Source organism: Phanerochaete carnosa (assembly GCF_000300595.1).
Source record: "Phanerochaete carnosa HHB-10118-sp unplaced genomic scaffold PHACAscaffold_7, whole genome shotgun sequence".
Taxonomy (NCBI): domain Eukaryota; kingdom Fungi; phylum Basidiomycota; class Agaricomycetes; order Polyporales; family Phanerochaetaceae; genus Phanerochaete; species Phanerochaete carnosa.
The window spans coordinates 306-13,283 of NW_006767634.1; the positions used below are offsets into that span (position 1 = coordinate 306).

General features: G+C 54.8%; 6 protein-coding genes across 6 annotated transcripts; all 6 read left to right on the forward strand.

Annotated features, from left to right (window-relative positions):
• Nucleotides 1-1,265: 1,265 nt before the first annotated feature.
• On the forward strand, nt 1,266-3,625 carry PHACADRAFT_185751 (uncharacterized protein; the record flags this gene model as incomplete). Its single annotated transcript, XM_007397577.1, is given in 4 exon segments — nt 1,266-1,856; nt 1,897-2,837; nt 3,207-3,277; nt 3,297-3,625. The coding sequence occupies 4 exon segments, from the start codon at nt 1,266-1,268 to the stop codon at nt 3,623-3,625; spliced, it is 1,932 nt and encodes a 643-aa protein (XP_007397639.1).
• A 2,139-nt stretch (nt 3,626-5,764) lies between these two features.
• Nucleotides 5,765-6,032, forward strand: PHACADRAFT_197358 (uncharacterized protein; the record flags this gene model as incomplete). Its single annotated transcript, XM_007397578.1, has 3 exons — nt 5,765-5,805; nt 5,852-5,953; nt 6,005-6,032. 3 exons carry the CDS (start codon nt 5,765-5,767, stop codon nt 6,030-6,032), a joined length of 171 nt encoding a protein of 56 aa, XP_007397640.1.
• A 464-nt stretch (nt 6,033-6,496) lies between these two features.
• On the forward strand, nt 6,497-8,914 carry PHACADRAFT_30052 (uncharacterized protein; the record flags this gene model as incomplete). Its single annotated transcript, XM_007397536.1, has 9 exons — nt 6,497-6,832; nt 6,870-7,120; nt 7,172-7,244; nt 7,283-7,403; nt 7,533-8,245; nt 8,331-8,495; nt 8,545-8,609; nt 8,636-8,717; nt 8,771-8,914. The coding sequence occupies 9 exons, from the start codon at nt 6,497-6,499 to the stop codon at nt 8,912-8,914; spliced, it is 1,950 nt and encodes a 649-aa protein (XP_007397598.1).
• A 333-nt stretch (nt 8,915-9,247) lies between these two features.
• Nucleotides 9,248-9,612, forward strand: PHACADRAFT_197359 (uncharacterized protein; the record flags this gene model as incomplete). Its single annotated transcript, XM_007397579.1, has 2 exons — nt 9,248-9,271; nt 9,331-9,612. 2 exons carry the CDS (start codon nt 9,248-9,250, stop codon nt 9,610-9,612), a joined length of 306 nt encoding a protein of 101 aa, XP_007397641.1.
• A 1,650-nt stretch (nt 9,613-11,262) lies between these two features.
• PHACADRAFT_197360 (uncharacterized protein) lies at nt 11,263-11,697 on the forward strand (the record flags this gene model as incomplete). Its single annotated transcript, XM_007397580.1, has 3 exons — nt 11,263-11,369; nt 11,411-11,426; nt 11,491-11,697. 3 exons carry the CDS (start codon nt 11,263-11,265, stop codon nt 11,695-11,697), a joined length of 330 nt encoding a protein of 109 aa, XP_007397642.1.
• A 77-nt stretch (nt 11,698-11,774) lies between these two features.
• On the forward strand, nt 11,775-12,303 carry PHACADRAFT_197361 (uncharacterized protein; the record flags this gene model as incomplete). The annotated part of the gene is made up of 2 exons (XM_007397581.1): nt 11,775-11,873; nt 11,923-12,303. The coding sequence occupies 2 exons, from the start codon at nt 11,775-11,777 to the stop codon at nt 12,301-12,303; spliced, it is 480 nt and encodes a 159-aa protein (XP_007397643.1).
• Nucleotides 12,304-12,978: the final 675 nt, after the last annotated feature.

Genomic DNA, 12,978 nt, shown 5'->3' on the forward strand with positions numbered 1-12,978 from the left:
ACCATCCCCATATAGTATGCCCGAGCCTCTTACAAGGTTAGAATGACTCCATCCGCCGATTTCGCCGAGGGCCGGCCAATCACAGTGCGGATAGTCATAATGCCCATTACGCACCCGTCCGACGGCTTCGGCTTCGGCACGCGGTGTCCATGGTACTGCCCCTCCCCGGGGTCCCATGGCGCAAGGTATAAGTACTTCCTGGAATGCGCTGATGAGTGTCACCACGAAAGCCTCCGGAACTCCTCACAGAGTTCGGACCTTCGCCTTCCAGTTTCACCTCAGCAACGTCACCTCGCCTCGCTTCGCTCGGCTCGGCTCCCCCAAACCCTAAACCCAAGAGCCAACTCATCGTACCGACACTGCGTCGCCTCGAAGTTTCCGCAGCAGAAGAAAGATTCACGCCAAGGGCCAAGAGGCTGCGAAGCCCGAGACAGGTTATGTCTTGATCGGCGAGGTGTTTGATCAGGTGGAAGAGGACGACGACAGCGAGTAGGAAGAAGTGTGGGGGCGATTATGTGCAGGAAGGTGTGCATCGTGTGTCGTACTTTGATCCAATATACTTGTCACGACTTTCTAGAGGATGGGTAGGCGGAGCGACAGCGGAGCCCAGCCCGAGCGTGCCATTGATTATGACCCAGTGATCTGGTGAGCCGACTGCTCACGAGCACCTGGGGAGGAGGTGAGGACAGCAAGTGTGATCAAGCCGCTAAGTGCGACTAAGTAGACTGTGGCAGAGGTGGTGGAGATAGCTATCCGCGAGGCATGACCCTCGAAGGCGAGCACGGGCACGGGTGCATCGCTGGACGCCGGCCGCCAGAAGTGGTCGAACTAAGACAGAGAGGCGAAATCAATCTACTGAGTACGACCCAGTAGACTGAATGTTGTTGTGTGTGGCCTGGCAATGATTTGAGTAAGAAACGAGAGACATCGAGGGATCGAGAGTGACGCACCGCGTCAGCGTCACCTGGTATAATTACGGAGCTACAGCGCGCCATCTGAGGCGGGTCAAACGCACGGTTAAACGCACCAGTGGAGGAGAGAGGCCAAAGCGCGAGAAGCTCACAAGGAATCTCCAGACAGTCGACCTCACGTTGGTGAGAGCGAGCAACATACCGTCGGGATATTTCCTAATTAGGAACGATACTTAAGTAATTACGGGCGCCAACCATTTCACCCTAATTAATACAGAATCAATATACAACGTTCAATGCTGTACCCCGCTTGTCGTTCTTCGTACTTGTCCGCCAGATTGGTCACACAAACTGATGTTCGAATTCCTTAAGCAGATCCCAAACGTCGTCAGTCGTACTGACGGCGTTTCGAACCGCCCGTCCTCTTCGCCTTCCATCATTCGCCGTCAACCCGCCTCGGTGGTCCTACCGGACGACGGCATGGTGTTCTTGAACGAGGACAAAACATCGCTGGCTCCTATTTCGGAAGAAGAAAGAGAAAAACTTGGAACTACAGCAAGCATCGTCGATTGCACTGACGGTGTTCCGAAGCGTTCTCCTTCGTTTTCCTCTCGCCACAAGCCCGCCTCGGTGTCTTCACGAGACCACGGTACCGCTGCCGATTCTGACACAAGCATTGTTGGCTATACCGACGTTGTCTCGAGAAGTTCTTTCTTTCCTCATCCCGCTCGCTGTCAGCCTGCTCCGATGGCTCCGGGGGCACGTTTTGGAATCTCCGCCTACCCCGACGGAGGTACTGACGACATACCGATGGCCGGCATACCGCTGATTGATATCCGATCAACAGCTGACGTTAGCAGTGGAGAGAGTCCTTCACGCTCGCGGGTTGCTGACGGTGCCGGTCAGAACAACGCTGTCTTTTCGACCGACTACGGGGGTCCAGACGTCCCGTCGTTTCGTAGATTCATCGCTAAATATTATTTAGTTTGAGTCTAAGTCCACGGAAGAATCTTCATCGAAGGAATGGCTAGTTATGGTCGTCGAATACGTCGAGCAAATGCGCCTTCAGCAATGGGTATCTATTCATGGCTCTCCCTTGCCGCAGCCAATACCCCTTCTCCGTGATGAGCCTTTCCGCATCCAGTTCTCTAGGGACATGCGCCCCTGCTGGGCAACCGATGCATATTTTTGGCTTGCATTTATACCCAGAGACGTCGCTTTTGAGGGCCGCCTATTTGAATCTCTGCAGTCGCCCTTTCCTCTCATTACTAGTCAAGTTCGGTTACCGAATGGCCACACTGGGCAGCGCACTAGTCTCAGCGAGCAAGCCCGTTACAAGTGGTCCCAACTAGAGTTCGTGCTCGGTCAGCTGCGTGGCCTGCTCACCAGAATGGCTGGGACGCTTCCATTGGGCTTAGAGTCTCCCCCTTCCCCGTCAGAGTACGGTTACGAGCACTATTTCTCGGATCGTAAGTCAGCATACTACGCGTTGGAAAAGGCCCAGTGGGCGTTCCTCTTGCACATGGCTTACATCTCGTGCCTCGGTTGCATGAACCCCTCCCTCATCGACTCGCTGAATTTGACTGGCTCGGTCTGGAAGCACGTACCAGATGAGGCTAAGATTGCACTCCAGCTGTCCTGGATATTTTCCAAGTACAAAACTGTCCCTCGCGTTGGGGCCTTTGTCGACACAACTCTCTCAGGACAGTGGCTTCACCACTTCGATGCCATTTCTGCTGTACCTGGCCTCCCGCTATGGCTACATTATCCCGAGGATCCATCTGTTCCACTCGCCCATCAGACGTTTAAGTTGCATGCTCCAACCAAGGAACAGATAGCAGATGCTTTAGAGAATCCCGAAACCTATCATCGAATACTTTCCTCCCGGGAGGCTTATGGTGCCTCTTACTCCAGCATCCCGCGGAGGTACCCTACCCGAAAGCAACAACAAAAGCCAGAAGACTATTTCGCAGAACGAGACGCATTGTTACAGAAGATCAAAGCCATTGAATCCTCCTATCAAAGGGAAGTCAGAGAAGGAATAGCGCGGCGTGCTGCCGAGACGGAGGAACCCCCCACACGTAGCTCGGTGTGGATTTGGGAAGAAGAACTTGACGGATCATTCTCGTGGAGAATCGTGGGGAAGACGAAGATTCGTGACGTCTGGAAGGACTACGGTCCGAATCAACAACGATACGACGAAGTGAGCGGGCAGTGGGATTTATGGGTAGGGCTCGATCCTTCTTGGGAAGGAAGTGACGACAAAGAGGGCCTCGATCCCGGAGACTGGTCCAGCGTTGGTACGTCTCCCCACACGCCGAAAGGCGCTCCCGAGTCCGACAGGGAGTATACCCATCCGTCATCCGGTATGGACTGACAATCTAGATATTCCCTTCCTCGTCGCTTCCCCTCTTGTGAGGATCAAGACCGAAGCCGTTCCCCTTGTTGCCGCGGGGATCGAGACCGAAGTCGATCTCCCCGTCGCGGTTATTCTCTTGGCTTTGAGGACCCGAGTCAAAGCTGCTCTGTTCGACTCTCTCGGCCCCCTTACGAATCTCGAAGGGAACACGAGATATATCCCTTTATTAATCGCGGGGAGTATTGAAACAAACCGCCTTCCTTCAGCACGCTCTCTCGTCGCCCATCTTCGAGTACAGGTGGCTTTGATAGAGAGCGATTCCAGTCTGCGTTCCGGTCGTGGTTCGCAGATTTAGATATCGTTGATCAGCCCGTTGAAGTAGAGCCCATCCTTACAGTTCTGAACTATCGATATGGGTTCAAGCTGGAGCCCTCCTACATCTCGACATCAGCAACCAAAGCAGTGCGGATCAAAAACTCGGTCAAGTTCTTACATCGTATTCTGGGCTTTGATGCTGGGAGAGACGATATTCCTGCCGCGTATTTCGAGGCTGTTGAAGATTTTTCCGGTTTTCTGGAGAAAGAATTACTACCCCCGCCACAGTTGTGCGATTTGGTGGTCGATGGTTGTGATGACTTCCTACGAGCGCGCAACTCTCCGATAATTGTCGAAAAAGTTAAGCTGCAGACCGACGACGGCCCCCGAGAGGTTTATATTCTCAAATCCCGCAATGTGGAGCGTGCTAGGGACTGGCCTTGGCAGCTAATTCTGGAAAATCCCATAACTGTAGCCGAGGTCCTGCGCCGTGGCTGGGGGTCGCACAAAAGCAGTGTTGTGCGAGAGCTTGCAAAGCAAGGAATCCCCTTCCGAACCATGCTCTCAGCCCCCCAGCGCCCAATATCTGTGCCTCGTGAGATGACATCTAGTCTCCATGCGGGGCTCGGTATTCGGGCGCCGAACTTCCACACGACCAAAGAAGAGTACGCAACATATGAAGATGTACGCGACAGCTTCTTTTTGAATAACCGACATGCTATTCAAGCTGCTCTGGGCGCTGGAGGGATTGTCTGGCGTTTGGCTGTAAACACACTCCAGCCGGACCAGGCTGTTTAGGAACCTCGGGGTCATCATCATCATCAGGCAACAGTGCTTCTGGATGGGGAATCTTACGTGTACGATGCTCTGTCCACTCACGAGGAGGACTTGATCTCCGGGGTGTATAGAGTGCTCTCTCGTAAGCTCTACTTCTATCGCTTTCAGCTAATCTTTACTAACATGCATCAGCACACTCGTCTCGCAGCGCTACTGATTTCTCCTGGTGGCCGAAACAGTCCACCTGGCTCAACTTGGGCGCAGATCTAGGATATTGGACGTTGCTGAATGAATATTGGTTCCAGACGCGGCTTCTGGCAATCCGTGAAGGTAAAGCGACCCCGCATAGTGCCGGAGATTGGGGGGGCTACTTAAAATACGCTAAACTGTCCTTGTTGAAAGTTCTCAAGAGATTGCATGTGCTAACAGAAGCTCGGTTGTGATTCATCTCTTGTTTTGTATTATGTACACCCCCCTTGCAATTCGTATGATTACTGTATCTCATGTTTACTTGTTGCGACGTCTTGGATTAGAGCCTTTCGGCGGCTATGGCAACGATTTTGCCGACAAAGATTTTCAGTATTGTTATCGCGCATTGCGCTCGGGTCTTCCTACTCCATCGTCTAGACCCACAGGAACAAATATGTAAATTTGGAGACTTGGAGGGCTCTGCCTGTTCACCGTGACGGTGTTATTACTACTCTACCGCGCAACTTGAAGACATTCTCCTCCGCCGTGAATGTGCAGCAGCTGAGCAAATCAGCATCTAGAACCACCAAGAATACCTAGGCGATGACTGAAATCCATTCGTTGACCGCTACGGCATACACGGCCCTTCACTTCCTGGTGACCCTCTCAACCAGATCTATGACAAATGAGGCGGCCAACTCGTTAAATGAAGACCTTCATGACCATAGCCCTCCGGTAGACACTCTGCACGTGCGACAGGAGTAGGAAACACTGCGCCGCTAGTGAGAGAGCGTCACAGCGCGCCACATGAGACGAGGGTTCAACGCACTAAGGGGCGAGGATGCCGCTGGAAGTAAGATTCTCCCCTTACCGTCGGGCTGCTTCTAAATTAGGAAGGTCAACAGGTGCTCCGACAGGTTCCGCGCGCTTACACTCGTGTTCTTCTTCATGGACCTCCACCACTCTCGCCCTCGCCCCCTGTCCTCGCCCCCAGCTCTCAAGGCCTCACGTCCTGCCCTCACTCCCTGGCTACAGCATTGTCATGTGTGCTACTAGCAGCTACGTGGCAATGTCAGAGCCGGAGCCTGGCAGTTCTCGCGTGAGCGTTCTTGCGTGAGTTTGGCTGGCCTTGGTACAAGATACGGCCGTCGCTGGCACCGCGACCTTAGCACACCCGCTCGGTACTTCCCAGAAGATCGCGTACGGTAGGATTATGGGCATCTCTAGCGTTGTAGCCTCGTCGGTATTTTCTTCGTAAGTGCTGCGCAACACCGTTCTGCCGCATGCTGATGCTTTGTAGGATTTCCTATATCATGCGGTGCTACGAGGAGCTTATTGTTAATGCGAGACGCGAGGTGTGCCTCACCACGGATCACTGGGAGCCGAGCTGCGACAACCATCGGTACGCCCGTCGTCGCCCTCCTGCTTGCAGCAAATCCTAACACGAATTTAGCACCCACGACGCGATCATCGAGCTCTGAAGCTTCTGTCACAATTTCCTCCACCGACCAATGTCCCGTCGTATAATTTGTTTTTGGACGGACAGCCCCGCCCCAGCCACCAGCGCGTCGACCCGTCCGACTGACCAGGCTCGAGCCAATATTTTGGACTACAATCAGTCGATCATAAGCACAATCACGCTACTTCCACTTTCCCACCTCCCAGCTGCATACCTACCTGACAACGACCATCACCAGTCCCAGCAAATCCGCTGTGTCAGAGTGGTCGTGCTCCAGCGGCGGTTCTGGCGGAGGCAAGAGATCTTCTGCGTCGTCACAAGCTTCGTCAGCCTCTCCATCTCGCGATCGTGCGTACCTCCTGCGCACTGTACTGCTTGCCTCTCAACCCTTCTCATTGCGTGAATGTACCTGTCGGCCCGCTTCGTGGCTCCCTTGCCTGTGTAGTCGTACTACGTAGCCCGCCTTCGTTCCCCTCTCCCACCAACATGTATTCTCGTTTCTGGCGCTGGGTCCTGTTCCTGTTCAGGAAAGTCCCAGCTGACTTCCACACTAGGCGCGCAGGCATCAGTCAGGGCAACGTCTTCATTGCCTTCGTCTTCGCCCCTGTCCCCAATGCTGTGTTCGTTCTGTTTACTCCCGTGACCCGCGGGCGGTGCACGACATGGCCTGTAACACGACTTCTACCGCCGTTGGGTTGTCCGGTTCATCACGCGTTCCCGCAACGTTCTTCCTCTGCTCTACGTACGGATGAGCGAATAGCTGTATTACTATATCATTTTCACCGGTTTCAAGTCATGCACATTCGTTTAAAGCTCATGATTGTGAGTGAGCAAAGTGTGGAGTAACGCGGACGTACAGCCATCACATCAGTTGGCGGGCGCGAGCTCTGGGCGGTCGCGCGGTCGCGAGCGCACGAGTGGGACAGCGAAGGCGCCACAATCCCTGGCAGCTACTCGAATTGGGACGACGATGGGGCACAGCGAGCAGTTGTGGTACTGGCACGCGGCTGATCGACGGGGGAGGGGCACGCGAAAGAAGTTCTTCTTCTCGCCGTCGCAAGGGACCGCGAAGCCGGAGAGGCGAGAAGAGTTGATGCCGCAGGAAGCTTCGTACGTCCGCAGTGGCCCTGCCAAAGCTTACTAGGGCGCTCCCTCATACAGCGGCGGTTCGCGCCATTCACCTCAGCGAGCACCGCCGTCCAGACTCGTGCAGCGGCCGCCCGTGTACGGCGCCGTGTGTATTTTTGTCTCTCTGCTTTCATATGCGGCTAGCGCATCTGCTTGTTAGATGAAGATGAGATGGGAGCCAATAGCGTCTACTTTGGGAACAGATTATTGACAAAGCGTGGCGGTGTCGATTGGATACGTGACTCTCAGTCTGCCCTGTGTTGTGGTCAGTCCATGCATGGATGCCTGCCCCGACCCTGCTGCAGCTTGATGGCGCGACTGAATGTCTGCGCGAGAAGCCGAGTGGCACGATAACAACGCATGCGCGACGCATCGATGCGCCAAATTGCGATAGAGTGCTGGCACAGAGGGGTGTGGCCCAATGAGCTCCCGCTTACGAGAGGAGCTCGAGACTGGGCAGAGTCGATGGAGGCTGTTGGACAAATGGGGCAGAAGGGGATGGCGGAGGGGAGAAGCCTGCCGGCAAATAAACCCGGTGAATTGCCCCTTGATGGAAGGAGGCAGAAGGCCCGAGAGAATGAGCCCAGGGTCCGTGGAAAGCACGCGCAACAGAGGCGAAAGCAAGGGTGCTCACCCTCGAATGCGATCGTCCAATGGGACGAAGACGGGTCAGATCCCAGCAGAGCGTTTGCTCTTCTGCCCACCTGCCGACATGCCGCCGGAATGAATAGGCCTGGAGAGACGAGTGCTGGTGTGGTGTGGGCCGTGGCCCTCGTGGCTCGCGAGGTGGACGATGATAGGGATATGGACCCACAGGAGTGCGCAGCGGACACTGGGCAGACTGGGCAGATCTTGCGAGTGAATTCAACAGTCAGGATCGGCCGACTGCCCGAGCGATGGCATGGTGTGGCGCGTTTAGACACGGAGGGCATGGGGACCAGTCGTGGCGGCCGCGGTTGGAGAGTTGGAGCGATGGCGAGTTCCGAGGAATGGAGTTGGCCGAGGCAGTCGCTGACTGCTGCTGCAGTGGCAGCAGGCTTAGCAGTGGCCAGCAGACATGCTCGCCTCGTTAGCGGCACTTGTGACTGGCAGGATAAGCCATGCGTGGTCAGTGTCCGGAGGCGGTCGTTGGACGCGCCGACGCTCGATCAGATTGAGCGAGAGAGTGTTCAGATGGAAAGTTTTTGTCGAGGCCTGCGCGGCGTGGCTCAGGAGATGGGCGCCAAATGAGCCACGTGGACCAACAAGTTTGGGCGCTTTCAGCCGCCGGTGCCCGACCTCAGCATCCCCACTCGATCGGCCGCCGGACCAGAACAGCCGACCTCCTCCTCAGCAAAAAGTGACGTCATTGACCATGGTGAGTCTCAAGCTCGATCGCCAAGTGCATTAACAAACGTTGTCCGCAGAACACTCTCATTTTCCTCGTCGTTGCCGTGCTCGGCATCTACATCGCCGGGCAAGCAGTAGCCCTGTACGTGCGGCTCCATTTCTATCTAGTCATCCTCAAGCACCTCTGGAGCCTGCTCCCGACCCTCCTCTTCGCCATGTTCCTGCTCTACTGCTACTTTTTCTGCTGATCGTAAGTGCTGCCATCGCGTTGGACGATAACTGCTTGCTAACCTCATGTGCTAGCTATGGTCGTCGCCCGGTTGGAAACTATGGTGCGGCACTCTCCATCTGGCCGTTATCGTGCGCCTTGCCCACTGCCCGGAAGCCGTCTTGTTGTCCCTAGCCAGACTCTGGTCAAATACCCCTGCAGACATGTTTTGTACATAGCCGCTCTGCTCCCGTTGCTCGTTTTCTCTCGTTGTCAGTTACCATCGCTCATTCTCTTTCCCTCGTCGTCTCTCGGTTCCGCCACATAATACACGCTCTTTGACCTGCCTTTCTCGCAGTGATCGGCCCTCGTTTCGTAAACTCGAGCACGCTCGATGCTCTGTTACCGTCGCATGTACATCAACAGCTACTGGAAAACTGTACGGTAGTGTCGGCTCGGCACCGCCAACGTACCGATGACCCAAGACGTACGCAAAATTCGGCTTTGGCCGGACGGACAGTCTTCTTTGCGCGTGAAGTTTGCGCGTGAACACCAAGTCTTTGCTTGTCACGATGGGCTTCCAGGGCGACATCTTGGTGCGTTGTATCTGCGTCCGTACGATGCATCAAGTCTTACACAACGTCCCTCTTCCCAGAGAAGCTCTGTTCCGATCTGGGCCAACATGCAGGCGGCGTCGCCCACCACGCCGGTCAGCTCGTGCTTTCCAACCTCAGTCTCCTTCGCCCTCGACAACATCGAGAAGAGCGACCTCTCAGCACTCGGATACCCCAATTGCGAGTCTCACGTCAGCGACGAGCACAAGATGCCGCTCATCCAGCACCTGCTCGTGACCAAGGCGCCTGCCGGCGACAAGGACCACAAGGAGGTCGTCGCTATTGACCGGGACATTGTCAGCGAGGCGATGGGTCATTTGTGAGTTCTGTCTGCGGTGCTTGTAATATTTGACTACCGTCCTTGTTCGGTTGTGATTCATATTTTTTCATATTTTGTATACTCCCTATGCAATATATATTATTACTGTATCTCAAGGTTTCTTGCTGCGATGTCAAGGATCGAAACCCTTTGGCGGCTGTGACAACGATTCTGCCGATAACGCAGCAACATTCTCTGAATGCGATAGCCGGAGATCTGTAGGCTCTTCGATGTTCGATTCGACCTCCTGATTACCGTATCTATGTACATTTTACACACGTCAGCTACCAATGGCGCAGACAGTGGAACGGAGAGGGGACCGCATAGCCACGCCCTATGGAATTACAGCGGGCGCCGCCGGGTGCCGCCGGGTGCCGCCGTCGCCTGGCGCTTTGATAAACGGTCTGGGTCTGAGGCTTGTCTGCCGAGCTGCCGGGTTGCCGAGCTGCCGGGTTGCCGGGTTGCCAGGTGCTTGATTATCTTATCGGCGGGGCAACGGACGGCCGCGCAGTGGGCGCTCAGTGGGCGCGCGGCGGGCGCGGTGGGCGACGAGCTTTCTGCACTGCAAACATCCTGACTTTTCTCCACGGTGGTTTCAAGAGAAAAAGTCCGACTTTTTTGTAGCGATAAATTTCAAGAAAATATATATAAGCAGGAGATATTTTTTTGTCACGGAAAGGTGAGCTACTGTAGGAGAAAAAATACACAAAAACAGCCAGAGTTTTTTCGGGGGAAAGATTTGATCTATTGTGTCGCCAACAAGTCCCAAAAACAGGGTGAATTTTTATAGCCAATTTTCATAGGGAAAATGCACTCTGTTTTGCAACCAAACATACGACATTTTCTTATTTATTTTTTCAAGCTGTTTTTGCATATTTTATGCGATAAAAAAGTACCAAATTTCTCTCGTGAGACAGGTTGCTTGGAGAGAATGCTGCGCAGACCATGTACAATTCTTTTTCATCACTTCGCGGCTGCGTAATGCTGACCAAAAAGGTGTAGCCTCTGCAGTGGATGTCCAAATTTATCCTTCTGAAGCGTGACCGAGCTGTGCGTGCAGAGCTGCGATCGCGAACGAGAAGCGGAGGCGGGAGAGAGGGTCACACAAGCGATGAAGGCAGAGATTTCAGAGCTGGCTACGCTCATACCAGAGTGCCTCATAGACACAGATCTCAACGGTCAGTTTTTCCCTTCCGTGTCGCAGCCTTCGTTTCCTGCTGAACTTCTGCAGCTGCCATGATGGCCATGCCTGCGTCTCTCTCTACGGTGACTAGCGTCGCAAAGGGCGGGGCGGCAGGTCTTCATTTTTGCTACCACTGGGTTGAACGGCGGTCGATACTGCCACTTCATATGTGCCCGGCCAGTCTCCTGTCAGGCAGAAGCAGGTGCGTTCTTATCCCGTCTTTCTTTGTAACCCTTCTGACTCTCTCAAAGCGTTCAAAGCCCTGGACGCGTGTGCATCTGATGGACCAGCTGGTCAGCGAGGGGCTCATTTCGGTCGGATGACAACACGGGCGAAGTCACCTCGCCTCTCCCGAACCCCAGTGATGGCGACACTGGCGACATTGGCGAGATGCATCTACACGACGACCCGACGCTGTACCTGCACAAGCGCATCTCTTGACATAGTGGACTGCGTCGACGTGCTGCAGCGATGAGCGTGCTCCTGCTGAGCCGGGCTGTGTACGCCTCGTCCCCAGCGGATCATCCGCCAGCTCTCGAGACCGCCATGGCAAGCACCCTGTTTGATCCGGAGCACGCGTGCGCCCATCATCATCCGTGCGGGTGATTTCATCTGCGAGCTCGACCTCGACAAAGGTGCGTGGACTAGTTTCGGGCCTTGGAATGAAGCCGCATCTGACCTGTTTTGTCATAGACATAGTCCGCCACCGCGCGCCGTGTGCACCCCCTGGATGAAGCCGAAGACGCGACGGCCGGCGTATCCAGCCAGCACTGCCCACCACCGCCTGTATCCAGCCAGACACTGCCCATCACCGCCTGCCGCCCCCACCTCGCCGCCCCCAATCCCTCCTTGCATCTCACTCTGTCGCCCATGCGGACAAAGTTGACTCAGCCCCGCCTCTCCTGAACACCGGCGGTAACCGGTGAGATGCGTCTGCATGACGACGACCCGATGCTGCTGCGCCTGCACGAGCGCATCTTGACATGTCGGACCACGTTGATGTGCTGCGGAGGAAGCTCAGCGACACGGAGGACAACTTCCGGAAGCGGCTTGCCGAGAAGCTGAGCATGCACGACGTGTCAGTAAAGATTTTGTTTCTATTTTTGACTCATTGTTGACGTCGGCCTGCAGATTAAGCTCAAGTCCGGAACAAATTCTATGTGGGGTATCTACATTGTGTACCTGTACAATAAAGCCAGCTTATGGATTGAGCGCACCACGTCGATGTTCCGTGTTATGGCCCTCTTGGTTATTGCGTTGCTCGTCATTCTGGCTGTGCTGGTGCAACTGACCTTCTGCAGGTCCCTCCTGACTAGTTCTCAACTCGCATCGCACAGGATGTCGCCTCCCCATGTGATAGCACGCACGCTTAGTGTGATAGATGCCACCAAGGTCTCAATGAGCAGGGCTGCGCCGCACGAGACCGTGCCGAGTGGTGGCACTGACATCCCTGTGATACAGGTCGACGTGCCCGCGAAGGAGTCACAGAGCGACGGCGCATGTAGGCACTAGGCCGTGGCCGAGGGCTTGCTGATGGAAGTAGCATGATGGTGTTGCCTGTGTGGTTGCGTGCGCGGTGACTGTACCGGAGCCCACAACCCTAATACACTGCAATGATATTTAGTGCTGCCCCTGCTGTGACCACCAGCCCTGCCATCGTTGCAATAATGATAATTCCACCTCCTTGTGGGCGCTCCTCAGGATGCGCTTTGCCGATACCGCTTTTAAGGGATTTCTGCCAGCACATCGTTCACTTCCTCTCCACCTCCATAGTCTTGGTATGCAAGTGGTTATGTTGCACTTCAAGCCTGCTTTGATGCCCTTTGGCGAGTATGGAGTGTACATAACCGCAGGTCTCAATGTGTCAGTCCAAGCTGCCCTGGTCTTTAAAACATGCAAAAGTGGATGCAAGGTATCTGTCAACTTCTCTTTGCTTTCTGCATGTATAGCATATCAGCAGTGGGCTCTCTCATGATGCCTCCGCTGGTGTGCTAGCATGCACAGGCTGTCGTACTTCCGCATACTGACTTCTAGTACTACAGCCATGACTCTCCCTCTTTATCACCACCGCTACCGTCACGTCTCTGGCAAGCAATTCCTGTCCTTTGCCAGGAAATCTTTGCTGCAAGCCGTTGCTGCCATCGCCCAACGTCATAAGTGCAGATTCGACGCTAGTCTCGTCCGCCT